At 57.1% G+C, this 18,220-nt stretch overlaps 4 protein-coding genes across 4 annotated transcripts in view; 2 read left to right on the plus strand and 2 right to left on the minus strand.

Annotated features, from left to right (window-relative positions):
- Positions 1 to 258: 258 nt before the first annotated feature.
- Positions 259 to 3,017, minus strand: VOLCADRAFT_104415 (uncharacterized protein). Its single transcript, XM_002949710.1, has 2 exons — positions 2,970 to 3,017; positions 259 to 2,873 (listed from the first exon to the last, which is right to left on the minus strand). Exon 2 carries the CDS (start codon positions 2,308 to 2,310, stop codon positions 394 to 396), a length of 1,917 nt encoding a protein of 638 aa, XP_002949756.1. The 5' UTR covers positions 2,311 to 2,873; positions 2,970 to 3,017; the 3' UTR covers positions 259 to 393.
- Positions 3,018 to 3,308: 291 nt separating this feature from the next.
- On the plus strand, positions 3,309 to 5,307 carry VOLCADRAFT_117339 (uncharacterized protein; the record flags this gene model as incomplete). The annotated part of the gene is made up of 3 exons (XM_002949602.1): positions 3,309 to 3,425; positions 3,783 to 4,013; positions 4,804 to 5,307. The coding sequence occupies 3 exons, from the start codon at positions 3,309 to 3,311 to the stop codon at positions 5,305 to 5,307; spliced, it is 852 nt and encodes a 283-aa protein (XP_002949648.1).
- Positions 5,218 to 9,822, minus strand: sclb1 (succinate-coa ligase beta chain, succinyl-CoA synthetase mitochondrial precursor). The gene is made up of 7 exons (XM_002949711.1): positions 9,646 to 9,822; positions 9,366 to 9,476; positions 8,456 to 8,935; positions 7,917 to 8,047; positions 7,462 to 7,630; positions 6,842 to 6,964; positions 5,218 to 6,316 (listed from the first exon to the last, which is right to left on the minus strand). The coding sequence occupies exons 1-7, from the start codon at positions 9,748 to 9,750 to the stop codon at positions 6,170 to 6,172; spliced, it is 1,266 nt and encodes a 421-aa protein (XP_002949757.1). The 5' UTR covers positions 9,751 to 9,822; the 3' UTR covers positions 5,218 to 6,169.
- Positions 9,823 to 10,161: 339 nt separating this feature from the next.
- VOLCADRAFT_117341 (uncharacterized protein) overlaps positions 10,162 to 18,220 on the plus strand; it is a gene marked incomplete at both ends in the record, with an annotated part of 29,979 nt that continues 21,920 nt past the window's right edge. Inside the window, 16 exons of the mRNA XM_002949603.1 lie at positions 10,162 to 10,242; positions 10,897 to 11,085; positions 11,397 to 11,506; positions 12,081 to 12,221; positions 12,587 to 12,662; positions 12,889 to 13,020; positions 13,488 to 13,667; positions 13,962 to 14,063; positions 14,422 to 14,595; positions 14,942 to 15,058; positions 15,505 to 15,577; positions 16,030 to 16,148; positions 16,331 to 16,710; positions 16,934 to 17,037; positions 17,366 to 17,456; positions 17,731 to 17,875. Coding sequence (XP_002949649.1) covers positions 10,162 to 10,242; positions 10,897 to 11,085; positions 11,397 to 11,506; positions 12,081 to 12,221; positions 12,587 to 12,662; positions 12,889 to 13,020; positions 13,488 to 13,667; positions 13,962 to 14,063; positions 14,422 to 14,595; positions 14,942 to 15,058; positions 15,505 to 15,577; positions 16,030 to 16,148; positions 16,331 to 16,710; positions 16,934 to 17,037; positions 17,366 to 17,456; positions 17,731 to 17,875 — 2,214 coding nt within the window. The remainder of the gene's footprint in view (positions 10,243 to 10,896; positions 11,086 to 11,396; positions 11,507 to 12,080; positions 12,222 to 12,586; positions 12,663 to 12,888; positions 13,021 to 13,487; positions 13,668 to 13,961; positions 14,064 to 14,421; positions 14,596 to 14,941; positions 15,059 to 15,504; positions 15,578 to 16,029; positions 16,149 to 16,330; positions 16,711 to 16,933; positions 17,038 to 17,365; positions 17,457 to 17,730; positions 17,876 to 18,220) is intronic.

An 18,220-nucleotide genomic window follows, 5' to 3' on the forward strand; every position in this document is an offset into this window, starting at 1 on the left:
CCTTGGACAGAAAGGGAGCACAGCACGAACCTGGCCAGCTGACGCAGCCGCATAGACCAACTTCAAGCGACGTGAAACGGGGACCATGACACTAAAGCAGTAGACACATGCCCACACTTACGTGAACCCGTGCAAGCCGTCCGCTGCCCCTAGCCGACCACCTGCGCGCGAGCCTGTAGCGACCACACCTCGCCCTAAACCCCGCTCCTGCCATCCAAACCAAGGCACATGAAAACAGACATTGCCACAAATACCGAACAACAACTGCACATCGGCATTAGCGATACTAGTTTATGAAAACATTAGTTGCAAGCGCTTAAGCACTACATAGCTCAACCTTACAAACAGCAGTCAAACAAACTTTTCAGCCCAATATACACCCGTCCAGGAACTTCACCGGCACTGCTCCACCCCCTTCGCTGCCGCACCAGTTGCCATGTTCTTCCCCGGCCCCGCCAGCACCGGTTCCTCCCGTGGTAGCCTCCGGCGCCGCACTTCGTTCACGTGACGAAGCGTGTCTCCAGGGCCCCAGCCCACATGCGCCAGGCCCCGTTCCCCCCAGCGCCGCAGCAACAGCCAATGACAGAAGCTAGGTGGATAGTAGGCCTCTCTGTCACGTCCCGTACGAAGCAGCGCCGCGCTCGTCAGGTGGGCCGCAATGCTAGCCCGCGTCGGGTCCGCCAGGAAATCTACCAAGTCCCACAAGTGACGAGCGTCAAAGCGCACCCGGCCCTCGCACACCAGCCGCAGCGGGTGTAGCGTGCGTGCCGGGTCGTGGCTGTAGCCCGAACCTACAATTACCTCGTACGTACGCCAGCCACCGGAGCCGCGGTTGTGCGGTGCACACAGCTCGAAGCCCAGCCGGGCACCCACATCAACCACCATGAGCGGCTGGCAAGGCCGGCTGGAGCCTTGCTGGCGACCCCAGATCTCCCACGTGGCGTCATCCATAGGGCCTATTCCTAGGTCCGGTAGTTCATACAACTCCGCCGGGCCGTAAGGCTCGGGCTGCCGTACGCAGATGAGAACAGGTGTGCCGGCAAGGCTTAACGGAACGCGATGCCGAGGATTGGAGGCCATAATCCCCTCGCTGTCGTCGGCGCCACTCACTTCTGCTTCACCTTCGCCAAAGCTGCAAATATTTTGCCAAAACTCAATCTTCTCCTGCGCCGTCCAAGGCTCCTCAAGATCCCGAGCGGGCTGACTGTCCCAGGTACCTGCCTGTACCGCCGTCCCTGCCCCGCTGCTGCTGCTCCGACGGGAACGGGGCCGCGAACCCGTCGCCGTCGCTGCATGTGTGCGCGTCTGGTCCCAAGCGCTCTGGCCACTGCCGGGAGGCATCCGTCCCAGTGCGGCGCCTTGCGCCATCCCAAACTCGCTGTACAACGAGAGAAGCCTGGGTCGGCGGCCAGTAGTGGTGGTGCTAGCCTTCGCGTTGCTGGTAGCTGCAGCAACGCTATTAACGCCGGTCAGATGTCGTGCAGGGTGCTCCCCGGCAACAACCGGTGTTGAGGGCGCTGGGGTAGCCGCACAGGAAAATGAGGGCTCGCTGAGACGCTGTACAGCGGGGCTGCCGCGGCGCCTGGCGCGAGCTGCAGGCGCTGGAACGGCTGCTTGGACGCCATCCTCAACGAGTCCAATGCCAGGCACAGCATTCGGCAGCACCGCGTCCGCTGTACCAGCTTCCGCAGGCGCAGGGCCAGGGCCGGGGTGCTTCCGCTTCCTTGACCGCTTTATACTCGGCTTTGAAGCCGCAGAACCCACCGCCGCCTCCTGCGCTTCCAATAAAGTGTCATATTGGTGCAGGAATTCCTCGTGGCCCAGATGCCTTCGCGTCAAACGGCGCCTAGGCTGTTGCGGCTGGCCATAATCCTGCCGCAAATCCGTAACGTCCAACTGTCCCCGCTCCTCCCCATTCCGCTGCGGTACCCCATTCCGCAGTAGTCCACCGACCGGAAGCATGTCGTCACCTGTTGTCCGTATACTCCCCAAAGGCGCGACAGACGGCTGGGGCTGCTGATTCGAAGACTGCAGGGCCAGCACCGGGCCCCCGCCGCCGCACCTGTCACATGCCATCGCTCCAGTGCCGGCTTCCAGCCACCCAGACGGCTGGCCTAATGGGTACAACTGCCCTTCTTGGGGCGTCAATTGCATAATACCTGTCGCATCTTTAGCACTTTCAGCCGTGGCCGGGCACTGCGGCGGCACTGCAGCCGGACCATGCGAAGGCGAGGTTCGTGACGCGTGGCGTTTCGCGACTTCTAAACCTGTACTAATTGGGACGCTGTTGCCGTCGTGGTTATGCCCCATGCTAAGGCGATGGCCGTCGGCTAGGGTCCGCGGGGGTAGCCAGTTTCGAGCAGCCCTTTGCGGATGGTCGAGGGCAGGGGCCCGCAAGGCTTGAAATGATACCAGCTCATCAGTAGGGTAATTTGATCCGTCCAGGAGGTCATCAGTAACCAATGATGCCGCGTAAAAGCCCTGAGAGCTCGTTGCATTCGGCAAGTCAGCGCCATCCAAGCCGGAAGGCAGAACCGAAAAAAGGTCTCTGGGCCAGGTGTACAAGCTATCCAGGGTGCTGGATTGAGCCTCCTGATGCGTTTGACTCCAGGTATGTAAAGCCGCATTTAAGACACTGTCGGCACGGACCCCATTCTGCAGCAGATTTGTATTTGTACCAGATCGGCGATGCTCATTAAGCGTCTCTTTCTGATAACCACTGTAAATGGAATCGCCTCCGGTTGGAACTTTCACCTGAACACCACCACCATTGCGTGCATCGGCGGTGGTTGACTTTTGCTCGGAACTCTCGCGGGTGCTCAACTGTCTGTCCGAGCTGTAGCGGCCTTTCCGTCTCTGTGTCGTTACAAAAGCTGCACGCAGAGGAGCTGGCCTGTGACCACCTGCCTGAGAAGGAAAGACCCCGGCAGGCAGCCAAACCGGCGACAAATGCCACCGCATAAGCTTACCACAAGGAATGGTACAAATACATTGCAGAACTCCGAAGACTTTTTGCGCTACCCCTTAAACTAAAAAACATTCCTGCTAAAGTTAACATGCAGGTATCGGAGCGCGGCTTAGCTTCAATATGCAGTTACGTCTAGTTACGTTAAGCATAGTGTTACGTTGTTGTTATCGTAGCTACAGAAGCTAGGGGCTTGTAGTAAGCCCTGGCGATGAAGTTGCTGAGTACTTTGTTCTGCCACGGCGTGCAACATGCATGCGCGCACTCGAGCATACAAGTACCCTGTGTGCGGCGTATGTCATTTTGCTTTAGAAGCTATTCATTTGGAAAGCTTGGTAAAGTTATGGACTGCTTACCGACCCGTGAGACTTGGTTCTGCCTGTACCAGCCACAGGCGGGCGGGACTGCTTATTTGTACGAGTATGACGTGCCGATAGACAACGCCGCCTACAAGGATAAGGTGCGGGTAATTCGGGCTGCTGGCACGCTCGAGTGCGCGGATACGGGCCACCCTGTCCGACGTGCACAACCCGTGGGTGGCACAATTCCAAGCAGCCCTGCGATCGAAAGGGGCCCAGGCGCAAGCAGCCCTGCGATTGAAAGGGGCCCAGTACATGCCACTGCCACCGGCCTCTGACGACTAGCATGCCTCCCTCGACACATGCAAGGCGGCTAACCGGCCGGCCTGGCTACCCGAGGACAATGCGCCATCGCTCTTCCGCCTACCTTTTTCCCCGTACACCGTTAACCCAAAAACCCCTTCCACTGGACGCGGTCATCCATATGCCCAACTGTTAAATCGTCCGAATACCGCCAGGTCGCCCCCGAGCTGCGCCTGCGCTTCTGCCGCCCTGCTCGTGACTGCTATCTGCATGTGGTGCACGGCGAGTCCTTTTCCAATTGCGATGAGACACGGCCACCCTGGTACTGCTACCGCGTAATGCTCAGCGGCGTGCGAGTGGGTCAGCGGCTGGGGCCCTATGCCGCCGACGATATAGTGGCGCCAAACCGGGTGCTTCTGCCGCGGCAGGAGCGCTGGCGGAACAACGTAAGCAAGGGCAGATCCGGCCGGTGGCCTGAAGGCCACGGGGAATTTGGGTGTAACGACGTGTCCACGACATGGCCAACGCCAACATGGAGATGATGCGTTTCAACACTTTCCTAATGCGCTTACTGCCCATAGATGGGACCTGCAAAAGCTTAGTCGACGGGATGGACCTGGAAGCTGTCCCTGGCCCTATCACGCACTGTGCGGGAAGGATTTGACTGGTCGATAGCGTTACTGTACAACGCTGCTGCCGTGCGATTCCGAGCCGCCTGACCCACCAGGTCAAAAACGTATTCGCACACTGCATGTCCGCGGATGCGGGTGGTGTGCTGCCGGGGATCCCCAGTAGGCCACCAGCACGTGAACTGGCAGTCCGTTGCCGCCTGCCAGGAACGTGTGAACGAAACAGCAGTGTACTTGCAATCCGGTGCCGGACGGTGCCGGTCCCTGCAACAACGGACCCTGGCGCACCTATCCGTTGTGCGATGCGCTCGAGTCGTTGCGTAAACTTTCTCTCGCCCTTCCACCTTCTGTCCCTGGAGGCGACACAAAATAGACCGCCGCCATAGTGCGTAGGCCGAAACGAGCAGGACATTCCACCACTGCAAGCCCCTTGTGTCATACACGCACATGCATAGCCTGTGTCCCATGTCCCTTCTTGTCCCCGCCTCGCAATCCGGTGAAACCTGATCACTTCTTTGCTGTGATACTTCAGCCCCGTCGTATCCTGCTGCTAAACTGCTTATGAAGTCCCGCAACCAACCTCCGCAACCCACATTATGTAACGTAGGTCCGGGACATACGTGACGTGATTGAGTTCCTGGCCGTACCTTCGGAGGACCGACTAACTGCCGCATTGAACAAGCTCATAGCGGTGGCTCACCAGGACGACTGGCGTAGCGGCCCCGCTGTCGTGTATATGCTCTTGACGCAGAACTGGGGACATGAGGCGCTGCAGAGATATGGTATTACCGCCGAGACAATACGGCATGCCTACGCATCGTTCGGGGCGAGGATGCGGCAGGATGGCAGCAGCGGCAGCGGCGATGAAGTTGCTGCTGTATGCCAGGCGGCGCGCCGGCGGCGGGCTGCCTCGACCGCGGAGATGCTTTCCGGCTATTCAGTGTATGCTAATCACGCGGCGGATCAGAGGGAACTAGGGGAACAGGGGTCGGTGGCGTCCGAGGGGGAAGCCAAGACCACAGAGCTGCGCAGTCTTACAAAGGGCGGCCAGTTGGAGAGGCGGCATCTGCTGTTGGGTGTGAATCTTGCACAGACTGATGGTGGCGGCTAATGCAGGCGGGGCATCGCAGCAACTTTAGAGAGACAACAAACTCAGGAGGGAGATTTCATTCGCATCCTGGCCTTACCCTCGAGTTCGCAAAAGTGTTCTGGACTCCGTTGCTACAATACGCGCTAGTTGTAGGCTACACGGTATTACACGGAAGAGGGGTTCCTTGCCCATCCCTCCATAGCACCTTGTTGGAGCCAAGCAATGCCGCTAACGTACGTGCACACTCCAGACCAACACACAGGTACTTGAGCGGTGTCTGAACTTATTCCTGCCATCATGCCTACCGGCCCACTTACCGCGCGTACTGCCCTGTCGAGTCCGATCCATACCGGCACCCGTAAGGCGATCAGCAGCTGTGCTGACACCATTCTTGCGTGCACGCTCCTTTCATGTACATGCGCCTCTCCACTATTTAGCAGATCACATCGAGGAAAACGTGTCATTGTCCAACAGCGACAATAGGCCGCCAGTTGTTCCCTGAGCTAACTGTCTAGCAACCACCCCGACTCCTTACTACACCGTCTGGTAGACTGTCGGTTGAGTTGAAGTGCCGTTCCTAAAGACCAGATTCGTAAACAAACAAAGAAATGGAAGGCCAAGCACACATCCAAACCTACATGAAAAGATGGTTATCTGTGCCATGACCATCCAGCCATCCCGCCTCCATCTTGGCACTGCTCGATTCGCCGCTGTCCCGACACCCGACATCTGTCAGTGGCTCGCAATCCGTGCCTCACCCGAAGACGTCGCCATTGGTCCCTACTCCGCGCAGCAGTGACGCTGAACTCGGTGCACATTATGCCTGCTTAAAGGCGGGCCCTCTTCCATGCTTTAAGTCGGTTCCCTTACACACTCTGCTGCCTCAAGCAATGGCCGCCACTGCCTTCTTGGCCGCGTCGTCCAGGTCATCCGCCGCAATGATGGCCATACCCGAGGAGCGGATGATGTCCTTACCCTGAGCCACATTGGTGCCCTCTAGCCGAACCACCAGCGGTACCGATACGCCGACCTGGACAAGAGGGAACAGGCACGCGGTGGAAGATTTTGCTGATGGATGGAAATTTGCGGAGTATGGGAATGCATGGTTGTAGCGTGTTCGCAATGGTGTGTTGCCTCGCTAAATATGACGTATACAGCATGTGAAACGCGAGGGAGAAGTGCACTGGGGTAAGGCAAGTGGTAGAACAATCGTCTCCAGCATAGATACTTGTAGCTGGGCCCATTATGCCGCATACGTTTTGCAGTCCAGCAAGATTCATGGGGTGGAATACCTATAAAGCGCCTTGTGGATGAACCGCGCAGTACATCGCTGGGCACGGAAAGGCGCAGTTTCAACACCACCACCTGCAATAGGTCACGTGGGCCCACACACAACTGCATCCGCAACTTGCCCACGAATTATCCCTGTTCATAATCACTCGTGCAAACAACGTGACATGTGTGAGGGATGTGTGTCTGGGCGGCAAAATAGGCGAATCAGTTGCGTACACAAAACCGACGTTTGGTGTACGGCAATCGCTGGCAATCAAGTCACCTGCTTGGCCGCGTTGACAATGCCTCTGGCAATGACGTCGCATTTCATAATGCCGCCAAAGATGTTGACCAGGATGGCCTTAACTTGCTTATCGCTAGTGAGGATCTTGAACGCCTCAACTACCTGGTGAAATTTGTGGTGTTGTGCAGACGGGTAGATGGGTGTGAAGATTTGTGAGCGGGCAACGCTACGTCTAGCTGGACGGGAGGACAAGGGAGACAAAAGAGTCCTGCCAAGAGACGCCGACTGACATAGCGAACGACGGGACCTGCATAATTAAAGCACCACGAACAAGACTACATGGCATATGATACAGCGATGCAAAGATCTAAATTGTCTGGTAATGCTCCTCTTCAAAAGTCACCACGAGCTCTTCCTCGAGTTTCCACAGCCAGAAACGAACAGCGTTCCTCGCAGTCCCACGTACTCACACCCCGCACCACAAACCCTCACTTAAACGCCCCTCGGTGCCACCTTTTTCCCACCCTCAGCTTCACATTTCCCCACCGCAGAAACCCAGCGCCAACTCCCAAGGGCTTTGGCCGGGTGTTAGTGCACCCTCCGACGCTCCAAGCCACCTGCCCTCTTTTACTACCACAACCCATCATACGCGGACACACCTGCTGCTCATTGGCACTCCCCCCGACGTCCAGGAAGTTGGCTGGTGACCCTCCGTGCATCTTAATGATGTCCATGGTGGCCATGGCCAGACCAGCCCCGTTGACCATGCACCCAATGCTGCCGTCCAGGCCGATATAGTTCAAATCGTACTTAGCCGCAGCGACCTCCCTGCAATTTGGTGGTAGGAGCAGGGCCAGGAGACAAGCGCAAAAATTGGATATGCAAGGCGGTAAAAATCATGCATATACACATGTACATATGTGTTTCATGCACCCGTCAAAAGGAACCGGCAAAGCACTGGACGAAGCAATTTATGTAAGGCCCAAATCGAGTGCTACCTGGATGCCTTTCCCATACGCACTTCCTACAATATGTCCGCGTTGACCACCATCGGACGGTTTCCCCCAGACGGCGCCACTACCCCTGAAAGCACTACTCCACACCTTGAACCTACCGTGGGTCGATCTGGCTCTCGTCTTTCAAATCAAATATTTCCTTGTGGCGGTATGCTGCGTTATCGTCAAACCCTAATTTAGCGTCCGCAGCAATTAGCTGGCCATCGAGGCTTTCCGCCAATGGATTCACCTGCACGCGCCCCAAAAAACAAGGCGTGCAGCTTCGTGTAGGGCCAGGCGATGCGCGGTAAGTGCGGAGCGATGGATTCATGGATGCGATTGCTTCAAAGCGTTGGCGTTACTGGTCTGGCCATATTCTGGCCATATTAAAAAGCCTGTCGGCGCCTGTGGCAGAACCAACTGGCCAATGGGAATTTGGGCCGCGTCAGGCAATCAGCGAATCTAGGAGCACTAACACAAAGCTACTAAGCCCAAGCTCATAAACAGAGACAGCCGGTTCATCCGCCGCTACGGATTTTGTCTACAGTAGTATGCGGCTACGTACACAAATACACAGTGCACGGACGTATACGTGCCACCCAATCCATCCCAACCCATTGGCCTTTTCCCCATTCCCGCAGTTAAAGTCAATCCTTACCTCCACCATCGTACAATCACACTTAACGAAGAGGTCGTACAGGGCCTTGATCTGCTGTGCCGCTTTGGCCTTGTCCCCCGTTACCCGCAGTCCCTCAACCATCTTCGCCGCCTGCGCGTCAGTGATGCCTGTACGACTATCCACTGGTACCTTGATAATTTTCTCGGGATACTTTTCCGCGAGGTCTTCGATGCTGGTACCGCCCTCGCTGCAGCCAATCATCATGGGGCCCGCGGTCTTGCGATCTAGCAGGATTGCAAAGTACATCTCCCGGCGTAGTTTCATCTTGCGTGCAATCAGCAGAGTGTTAACCGGCTTGCCGGCAGGACCTGTTTGCTTGGTGACTAGGGTGCCCCCTAGCATTTGCTTAGCAAGCTCCAGGGCGCGAGCTTTGGGCACGATGTGTACTCCTCCCTGCAAGCCGTTGGTGAAGCGGCCCAGCCCGCGACCGCCAGCAAGGATTTGGCTCTTCAGAACTACCTAGGGATTAGGGGGTTGTGGGAAGGGGAACTTTGGATGTTGGACTGGGTGCAGTCCGTGTGTGCATGTGTTAGTGTTTAAAAGGAGTGGATGCAGGTAATGAGGGTGGGTTGACGGTGACAGCGTAGGTAGCAGTGGGTGTAGCCGTGCCGATAAGAGTCCAGACAACCGTGATGATGAATTGCTGGCGATAGTTACGACGGCAGCCCGTACCACTGTCATCACGTTAAAGCAGCCTTTATGCTGCAGCGGTGATGAGTTGGCCCCCGATGGGTTTTCGGTCAGGTAAGTTCATGTCACGCTATTGATGCCGGGCGAAGTATGGCTTACGGTGGCGCTAACTTGTAATGGCACCGGCCCAGCGAAGGTGCTAACTCGTAATGGCATCGGCCCAGCGAAGAACCCCGCATGGCGCGCACTCTTGGCGCACCTCGCCATTCTCATCCGCCATCTGTTCAACGGCCTGGGCAACTTCATCCAATGTTTTTGCCGGGATGCCGGGGGGGACGTTTACGCCAAACTTGCTCATAAGTTGTGCACCCTGTGTACAGAAGGATGACATGAAGCCACAAGCAGCGTTTGACTTAGATTCTCCATACAATCTTAAATTGAGCCATAGCCATTGTACAGACAATTGCCGCCTGCATTACTTAGCAAAAGCTCCATAAGCTCCGACACGGGAGTCCCGTCATTGGAAGCTGAAACAATACCTGATACTCGTGCACATTGAAGAATCGGAGCTGCTGACATTGCGATAATGCGCCAAGGCTGCCCAGCCCCTGCTTTGCAAAAACCCTGACAAGAGAGGCAAGCATTCTCCCCGACACAAGCAGTCAAGAACGAAGAGCTCGCCCTTCCTATTTGCAAGTTATAACTAATTTCGTCGTTCCTTAAAAATTTAAAGAAATAATGGGCACGCGTTCTCTGGACATCACCAAGCTTGCACGGACAGAACTTCGTACTGTACGCTGTGTCGCCATGACAATCCGCTTGAGAGTGCGAGATGAATCGTCGCACAGCAACCGTTGTATTTGTTAGATAGATCACTGATAGCTAATAACCGGGCATCTACATACTCGTTGCGTTGGGGACACCGTTCCAAAGACAAAGAATGAGCTAAATCTCGTGTGTCTGTCATACCTGTTTTCGCAAGGCTGTAAATAGCTAGCTGTCCTGCCCAAAGCTTTGGACACCGCGAGGTGTCTGCAGGACACCCAGCCAAACCGATGCACCTGCCTGCCGCTGAGCTGCTGCTTAAGCAGTTCCTAAAGGCTAGCGATGATATCATCTCCAAGATTTCCCCTCAGGTGCGTTGTTTCAGGCGTCTGGTAGGCTGCCTCCTTAATGGCACACACCTGACAGCTGTGGGCGTTGCTCCTAAGCCTGGCCGCTGCGACTGGTGGAGGTAGCTGTCTTTATACATGTGCAGCTTCGTAACCTCTTTTTATTTAAGCTTCTTGTTTTTGAGCTTTTGCAACCTATAGACGGTCTTTCTACAGGGGTTTGTACGTTTGGCGAATGGAAATTATGAAGCAAGCGGGTTGAATGCCTTACCGCAGCTTTAAGAGTGTTAAAGGTATCTTCTTTTGCGCCTAATGACTGCGCCGTGCTAGGAAAGCGAACCCTCTCTCCCCCAGCTTCCCGTACCGCCCTGCGGCCCTGCGTCCCACGCCGGTCACGCGCTGCACCATCCCGTTGTGGCCCCCGTCCATTGCCGTATTAACCCCAAAACATCGCTGGTTCACATTATCGGGCACACTCGCCGCCACGTTTGGCTTAGATTGCGCTCCTGCAATCTTCTCCACCTTTCCCCCTTCCCCCTTAACGCTGGGGGCTCCCTTTACTGGTTGCGGCACCCGAGCCAACCCAAACTCCGCAATGTCCCCAATCACTGCGATGAGCGCTTATCAAAGTGTCGTCCCCTCATCCTGTTTTGGCTGCGTCCGAACCTCATTCCGCAGGAGAACTTCCTACATTTGTTAAATGATCCCAGGTTTGCCCGAGCACTGGGTAGCCTGCGGCTGCTGGTGCAGCACCATCTATCCCTCCTCCTGAAGCATCTGGAGGGTTGGCGCGCATCCACACACAATGGCCTGATGCGGCTGCCGGACAAGACGGACCGTGACCGTGTGGTCGTGACCAGCAAGCGGGTAGGTTTGCAGCGGATAGGTTGGGATCGGCTCGAGGAATGGAAGCCATCGGGAATGGGGGCCACCAAGAACAGGAGAGCGGCCGTGGCGGTTGCATTGCAGCAGGTGCAAAGGAAGGGAGCGCGCCGTCGAAACTTTCACCTTGCGAAGCGGAGTCCCAAGGAATGGCAGTGGGTGCGGAATGCGTCGTCTGGCGGCTTGAGGAGCTATGGCAGACCGGCAACAGCTCGAGGGAAAACTTCTCGAGGCACCTGTGCTCAGTATGTCGGGGCCTGACATTCTTTCCCCGCGCGTGTGGGTCGCTCTCGCAGGCCGCAATGGAGGTGATCTATTTTGAAGCAGCTTTGCAGCTGCTGGACCTGTACACGGACGACTTCCTGGAAAACAAAGAGTTTATTGCTTACTACGACATGCTGCAAAAGTAAGAAGGGCGCCCCGCCAGTGACAGGCTGTTAAGGAAGCAGGGGCCATGGTGACGCGTAGCGAGGCGGGGCCTCGGGGGCAGGGGCTGCAGGGGTGGGAACGTGCAGCTGCACATGGCCACCTGAGAGCAGAGGACGGGGAGACGGGCTGGGTGTGTTGATACTTCGGGGAGGAGCTGTCAGGTGTGTGCGCGACAAAGAAGAGATAGGTGGCATCGGGCGAGGAGGACCCGGCCTGGAAAGGGACGCCAAGGGGGCATGGAAGGATTGTGGGCTTCGGGGCTTGATGGAGGGCCCCAAGGGTTGTCCTGGGTTGACCATAGTGCTGCTGCCCTTCGCCTGCTCCAACACGTGGCGAACACCTATCCTGGTTTACCGCTCTGTTCCTCGTGAATCATGCGCCCAGCTCAACTTTTTGCTGTTGACTTCTGTTATAACCTCATCACTCCCCGCTTTTCCCCGGGTGAAAAGGGTCGATTACCCGTGATCATGTAGTTCACATACCCGCTACCCATCCCTCCCCTCTTTGCGCCGGCCGCTCCACGTGCCCGTGACCGGGTACTCGGGTCTCAGGAATGTCTTCCGCGTGCTGCTGATCGCGGAGGACGTGTTCCCTTTTGATTACTCTAAGGTGGTGGTGGCGGAGGCGGCCCGTGTGGTGGGGGCTATCAGCCGTAAGATAGCGCTCAGTCACGTGGTGGAGCCCTTCGTAGCGTGAGTGGAACAGAGGGAGGAGGGACAGGGTTGCGCATATATGGGGTGCGATGGTCAGGAAGACACCAGTAAGGCATTACCGGACGAAAATGGACGCGGTCTGCGTTTCAAACAAGACCCTTCCTGCCAGCCAAGAAGGGCGGGGAAAACTGGGTAGGGCAAGGGAGTCTCGAGATGTTGTAATGGGTTTTCCGGTCTTGCCAGGTCCTCACAGGTATCCCACATCGCCACAATGTGCCCTCTGCCTCGGCGGCCCACGCGCCCTCTAAACCATTCTACGACCTCGCCGCAACTCGCCTTGTATGCCATCACCCACATCCCATGTACCACCCCACCCGCTTATACTTCTTCCAACCCCATCTCAGTGCGCTTACGGACCGCATCAATCCCAAGAAGGACCCCAGTGGAGCCAAAACCAACTATGACGCTTTGAGAGCTCAGGTGTGTGAAGGGCACATACAGCAGGACGAGGGGGGACGGGAGCGGATGCGGGACCTGGATCGTCCTGGGGAATGTATTAAAGCGCGGGCTGAGCCTTACGAACCGCCAGGATCCACATCCAATCCTCCGCCATCTGGTCCTTCGCTTGGCCTGTGCTTACCCGCTGCACCCTGTTTTCCGACTGCTTCCCCCCACTCCGCTCCCCGCTGGGGTGGCTGCCCGACAGATTGTTCGTTTGTCCAGTGGCATGCGCCACGTGTCACTGTCTTTTAGTAGCCAGGAGGCGGTACAGGAAGCCGTGAGCTTCCTTGTGCGAGTACACCCGCTCAACCACACGGCGCCTATTAAGAAGAGCCAGGTGTGCGCCAGAATGTTCATGGGGGATGTCGCGTTGGTGTATGGTGAAGACGTCACGTGTGCTGGCTGAAGATACATGCTTTAAATGGTTGCGGAGGTATGGCGAGGTCTTGTTTGTGTATTATTGCTTCCAAATGCCATCACAGGCATTTACGATTTTGCATTTGGATGCGCAAAATATATTTCGTTACCGTGACTGCATGCCGCCGCCGGAACGCTTGCCATCTTTTAGCACAAACAGAATCCAGGAATCCAGCACACATTCGTCTTGCAATGCCCTCTTTCCCCCGGCCCATCGGTTGGGCCACACGCCGAATTTGGAATTAGGCACTTAAGATTGTTTCCATTACAGCCATTTTGCCTCCGACACTTTCGATACCCTTGTACAGCTAATCGTATTGTACAATGACCCCAACTCCCCTCCACACGCCACCACTGCTACCTGTTGCCCTTGGCCCGGGGCTACAGATCCACCACGCCCTGGCGGACATGCTGACCTCCATACTGCTGCCGCTGGTGCGCTCAGACGCGCCTCAGAAGGCAGCTGCCCTGCTGGGGCCCTCCGCGCTAGAGCAGTGGTATCAGACCGTCATGTCCATACGAGCAGATATCGTTGGATGGATGAACAAGCACCAGAAGCACGTCAACGTAAGGGGTTGGGCCGGGAGGACAGTGTAGAAAATGAGGATTCGTGTGTATTTTCCTATGGAAGGGGCTCTACTTGCAAGTGTCTAGTTGTAGCCCCCACCCCTCCTACATGCCAGTCCCATGAACTGGGAATTGGGGGGCCATGCCCGCATGTTTTGCTATTCTACTTCCTCATTGTAACGTTTGGTACGCACGCGTGGTCGCTTCGTTTGGCTCCTTCCCCATGTTTTCACTGATCCGTTGCTTTTCGCTTTCTCGCCCGCCACGCGTTTCCCCCCTGCTTCCTCCCTGCAGGACGGCTACCCGTTAGCCACCACACTCTTATGTCTTGCCAGTGATAAGGACTACTCGGCACATGTGGACACCGCCGCGGATTTCTTACACAAGGGGCTCAAGGTGCGCTCCCGCTCTCAGAAGACGGCCCTAACGGAAAAGGACGCACGGGAAGCAAAAGACGCTCCCATCCCACTCCGGGATAGGAGCTGGGAACTGACTGGCTGGGGAGCGCTGCACGTCTTCGGCACCCTAGACGCAGTGCTTCCGGGCTACCGTGGAATTCTTCGCCGAACCGCACTCCCAACTACAACCACAACCCACTCCCCGCATACAGATCGCGAGGATGGCGAGGACTTGTTGAGCAGCACCCGTCCATTCCACTTCGTTGCTTCCATCCTGGCGTCGACACGGCACCTATGTGCTGCTGATCTGTACTGCATTTCCATTGCTTTCCAACCCGTCGCTACGTGTTCCTCAGGTGAAGGAGAACCGCGCCGTGTGCGTGCGGTGCCTGGTGGTCCTGGCTTGCTCGTACCTGGTCCGCTACGGGGCCCACATTATCAAACACGAGCTACACAAGTGGCTGGATCGGGTCCTCAAGCCGGTTACACAGCTGGCCAAAAAGGGCGGCCTTACCATCTCGGAGCAACTGGTGCGGGCAGGGTACTTAGGAAAGACAAACTGAATTAAAAGGGGAAGGGGTAAAGGGAGGAAGATCCTATGCCCCGCCGGGCACCGCTGGGTGAGGGGAGGAGCAGGGTGGGAGCAGGAGGGGATGACGCAGAAGGTGTACACGTTTTTTTGCTGCTCGATAAGAATTAATTAACTCGGGCTTCCTATGCCCGTACCTCACAGCACCAATATAGAAGCAGTGTCAGCCTGCCGAAATGCCCCGTTTACCCATTCTGAGGCCTGTCCTCGTCCGCCCCTTACTTGCGCCCTTCTCTTCCCCGCCCTTTCCCCATCGCTTCCTGCCTCCCGCCTGTTTCCCCGCTCAGGAAGTGATTGCACCCATCGCGGAGTTGTCCCCGGAGTTCGCGCTGCAGTACCTCATTTTGGAGCTGCTCAACTCGGATGTGAACGATTGCGCATTGGCAGGGTTAAGGGCTGTACAGGTAAGGGATGGCCGGTAAACCCGAGTCCCCTGCTGCAGTAGAAAAATGCTGCGTAGGAGAGGGAATGCTGGTGAAAAGGAGTGAGGTAAAAAGGGGCGATGCGTAGGGGCCCAATCCCATGGCTACGCTTTGTGCAGTTTTGCAGCTCCGCGGAGAGTATTTAGGGGCGCGGAATGCCCCGGCACGCTGTCCCGCCGGCATATGACCACGGGCATGCCACACGTGTCCGAACCTGACATGCCCCTGCATGCCCCTAACAAGAGAACTACCCGACGAGCTTGGCTGTTAAAGTTCAAAACAGCAAAGCAAACCCACGTGACACCATGATGTCGCCACCTGCTATCTAGCATGCCCTTCCCTCTCGGTCCCACCACGAACCCATTTTCCCCGAATCTCACCTGGCAAGTCCGCGCACCCATCGACGCTACTTGTTCGTCTGCCCGCAGGCGCTGATCTTAACTGCGCCTGCGGTGGCTGCCGCTGCCGCTGCGGGAAGCGGTCACCACCGCTCTGCATCAAGTGAGCACGTGTGTGTGTGTGTTGCGTACTGGAAATTATGTCGAGTCCTGGCCTAAGACAAGCCCGCTGGCGCCTGAAGATAGCCGTGTTCTGTATCCGCACAGCTGCCCAGCGTCTGGCTGCTCTGCCTTTACCTGTGGAATTTCAAGGGACAAAGGATATTCATTTGCTAGTGGCCAAGGCTCGGCCCCGTTGTCCAGTTGAGGACGGAATGAAAACGCGGGGTGGGCTTTGGATAATACCAGCAAGCACGGGCATGTGCTCCACATCTCGCACATAGCACATGGCCCTTCTTCTCATTTAAATGCCTATGGAGTCTGGAACTACCTGTATTTGTCCAAAGTTTCCGTCCTTCCCATCGCGCCGTCCGGGGCTGTTGCCGGCATAGCCACCGCTACCGCTGCAGCAACCAGTGCTGCCCCCCGCAACTGGGCCCTTCGGCCCAGCCGCAGGCTTGGCTCAAGGGGGCCCGGGTGCGGCTTCCGCCAGCGGTTACGGCTCCGCGCATTACAACGGCAACGGCAGCAGCGGCGGCGCCCTCCCCTCCTCCAGCAGCACCTCGGGGTTACAGGTAAACCGCGGGATGGTGGTGCGCCTGGTAGTAATAGTTTGTGTCATTGGTGAACGCAGGGCGCAGTAGTGTTAATTATTTGTGGGTAATGGGCAGGCAGCCAACCACGTGCAGGTCGGGTTTGGGAAGCGAGCGGGTGGTCAGGTAGCGCTTTCCTTGTACTGTTGTGCGCTGGGTCGCAGGCCATCCCGGGAGCAAGCGCATGCAGACGGCACACTTTGCCCAATCCCTTCCTGGGTGCTGTTCCTATTTTACGCTGTGCCATGGCGTATCGGTTGACTATCGGATGTAATCCGGCTGCACAGGCTCTGCTACGACGGGCACCCACGCCGTCCGCCGGGGGTCTTCTGTACAGCAGCCCCTCTTTGGCTGCCGGCGGTCTGGTGTCGTCCGCCAGCGTCGGTAGCGGCCTCGCTGGCGGAGGCGGAGGCAGCGGACCAGGCGGCGGCAGCAGCGGCAGCAGCGGCGTGGTGCCGGCCGCCGCTTTCGCCGCTGTCAACGACATGCTGCGCCGAGGACTGCACCCCCTGGAGGTGCTGGGGGTATCACATTTATTGACCAGGTGAGGCCTGGAGGATGGGTACTGGATGGCTACGAAACTGAAGGAGGACCGGGCCGGGACTAGGAGTGCCGGGATGGGTTTGCAGGAAGGAGGCGCGCGTGTTTGTGTGGTGCACGTGTGAGGATTTCTCTGATCTGGGGCTGTGGCGAGGGGTCCTGTAACTCGTGCCATCCTCTGCTTTCCCCACCTAACCCACCAACATCCGACACGGTCCCAAATGCAGAATCAGCGCAGCCCTGGCCAAGCTGCTCACCAGCTTGCATGCCATGTATGGTTCCAATCTCCTTTACGGCCCCGGGGATCCCAATTGGAAGGAAAAGGCGGCAGGTGAGTGGGGCTGTCGGCGTCAGTCAGGACAGGAAGAGCGAAAGCTGTAACTTTGCCCAGCATACACCATGAGTCCAAGGCGCGATAGGACCAGCGCATGACCCGGCACGATCCCACCCGCAGCCGGGGGCCGATGTACTTGACCGTTTGGATCCATATCTGTTTCCTTATCCACACCGTGTCTCCTATCGTATCTCCACGCGAGCGTTTCCTCAGCGCAACTTGTCGCGCATTTGTGGTCCACCAGCTCTGCTTTGATTTGGTATATTCAACATACCGCCGTCTTTCCCCATCTGCGTCTCACCCTCGTCCCTTCCTCCTCTCTTAGGCTTTCCCGTGTTGCTGACCCTCATACGGCTGCTGCCGTATTTGAAGCCAGACGTGTGGGCAAACAGCAGGCCACTGGATGTGCTGCCCAGGTGCGTGTCTCGCGCATGTGCCTTTTCCTTGGACTGAGCCGTATAGCAGCACCGTGTCATGAACTTTTTTAATGTCTGGTGGTATGCCTGTCTGCGAGCGAGGCATTTTAAAGTCCCTTTAGTGCATCGGAACGGTGCCGCGCGTCCGCGATTTGCAGCAGCCGATGCTCCGCTTCCTTTCAAGCATAGAAACCTGTACATGTAATATAATGCACGTTTTGCGTCTGGCTCCCTCCATTCCTTCCGCAAACCTCCCTGCCCGCTTGCTCTGCAGCTACACCTGCCACGCGGAGGCCTCCCTCCGTGTAGTGGCGGAGGAGGTGCTGTTGTCGGTGGTGCGCGGCTGTCCCCACCTGCGGAACACCGTCATCTGCTCCTTCGCGGCATTCACGGCCGCTCTGCCGGACGATGCTGTGCAGGTGAAGGCACATTGCTATGCGGTTTGCTGCGGATGGCCGTCTGTTGCTGCTCCGATGTGTTGCGTCGACGTCCAATCCTGCAACCTCCTCTGCACCAGTCAGTGCCCCAGCTTACCGCGGGGACACAAACCTGCCTGCAGCACGCTATAACATACAGTCTGGCTTGTTCTGTGTATGCCTGCGAGGTCCTTGATTTCTACTGGAATGGCAGCAGGTTACTAGAGGCGTGCGGTGCATGTGTGGATTGGGATATCGTTAGCCGAGGGACGCTTTCCGCCTGCAAGGCACAAGCACGCATTTCGCCTCGAGCACGACAGCTCCACAGCAGCAGCAGCAGCAGCAGTT

The sequence above is a fragment of the Volvox carteri genome (assembly GCF_000143455.1).
Source record: "Volvox carteri f. nagariensis unplaced genomic scaffold VOLCAscaffold_15, whole genome shotgun sequence".
In the NCBI taxonomy this organism is placed as follows: domain Eukaryota; kingdom Viridiplantae; phylum Chlorophyta; class Chlorophyceae; order Chlamydomonadales; family Volvocaceae; genus Volvox; species Volvox carteri.

Excerpts from the sequence above, each read along its gene's own strand:
- VOLCADRAFT_104415 (XM_002949710.1), bottom strand. The coding sequence starts at position 2,310 with ATGGGGCATAACCACGACGGCAACAGCGTCCCAATTAGTACAGGTTTA.
- sclb1 (XM_002949711.1), bottom strand. The coding sequence starts at position 9,750 with ATGCTTGCCTCTCTTGTCAGGGTTTTTGCAAAGCAGGGGCTGGGCAGC. Across the intron at positions 8,936-9,365 it reads TGGCGGATGAGAATGGCGAG|GTAGTTCTGAAGAGCCAAAT; the intron begins GTGCGCCAAGAG and ends CCTAATCCCTAG. Across the intron at positions 6,317-6,841 it reads TTGTCAACGCGGCCAAGCAG|GTCGGCGTATCGGTACCGCT; the intron begins GTGACTTGATTG and ends CCTCTTGTCCAG.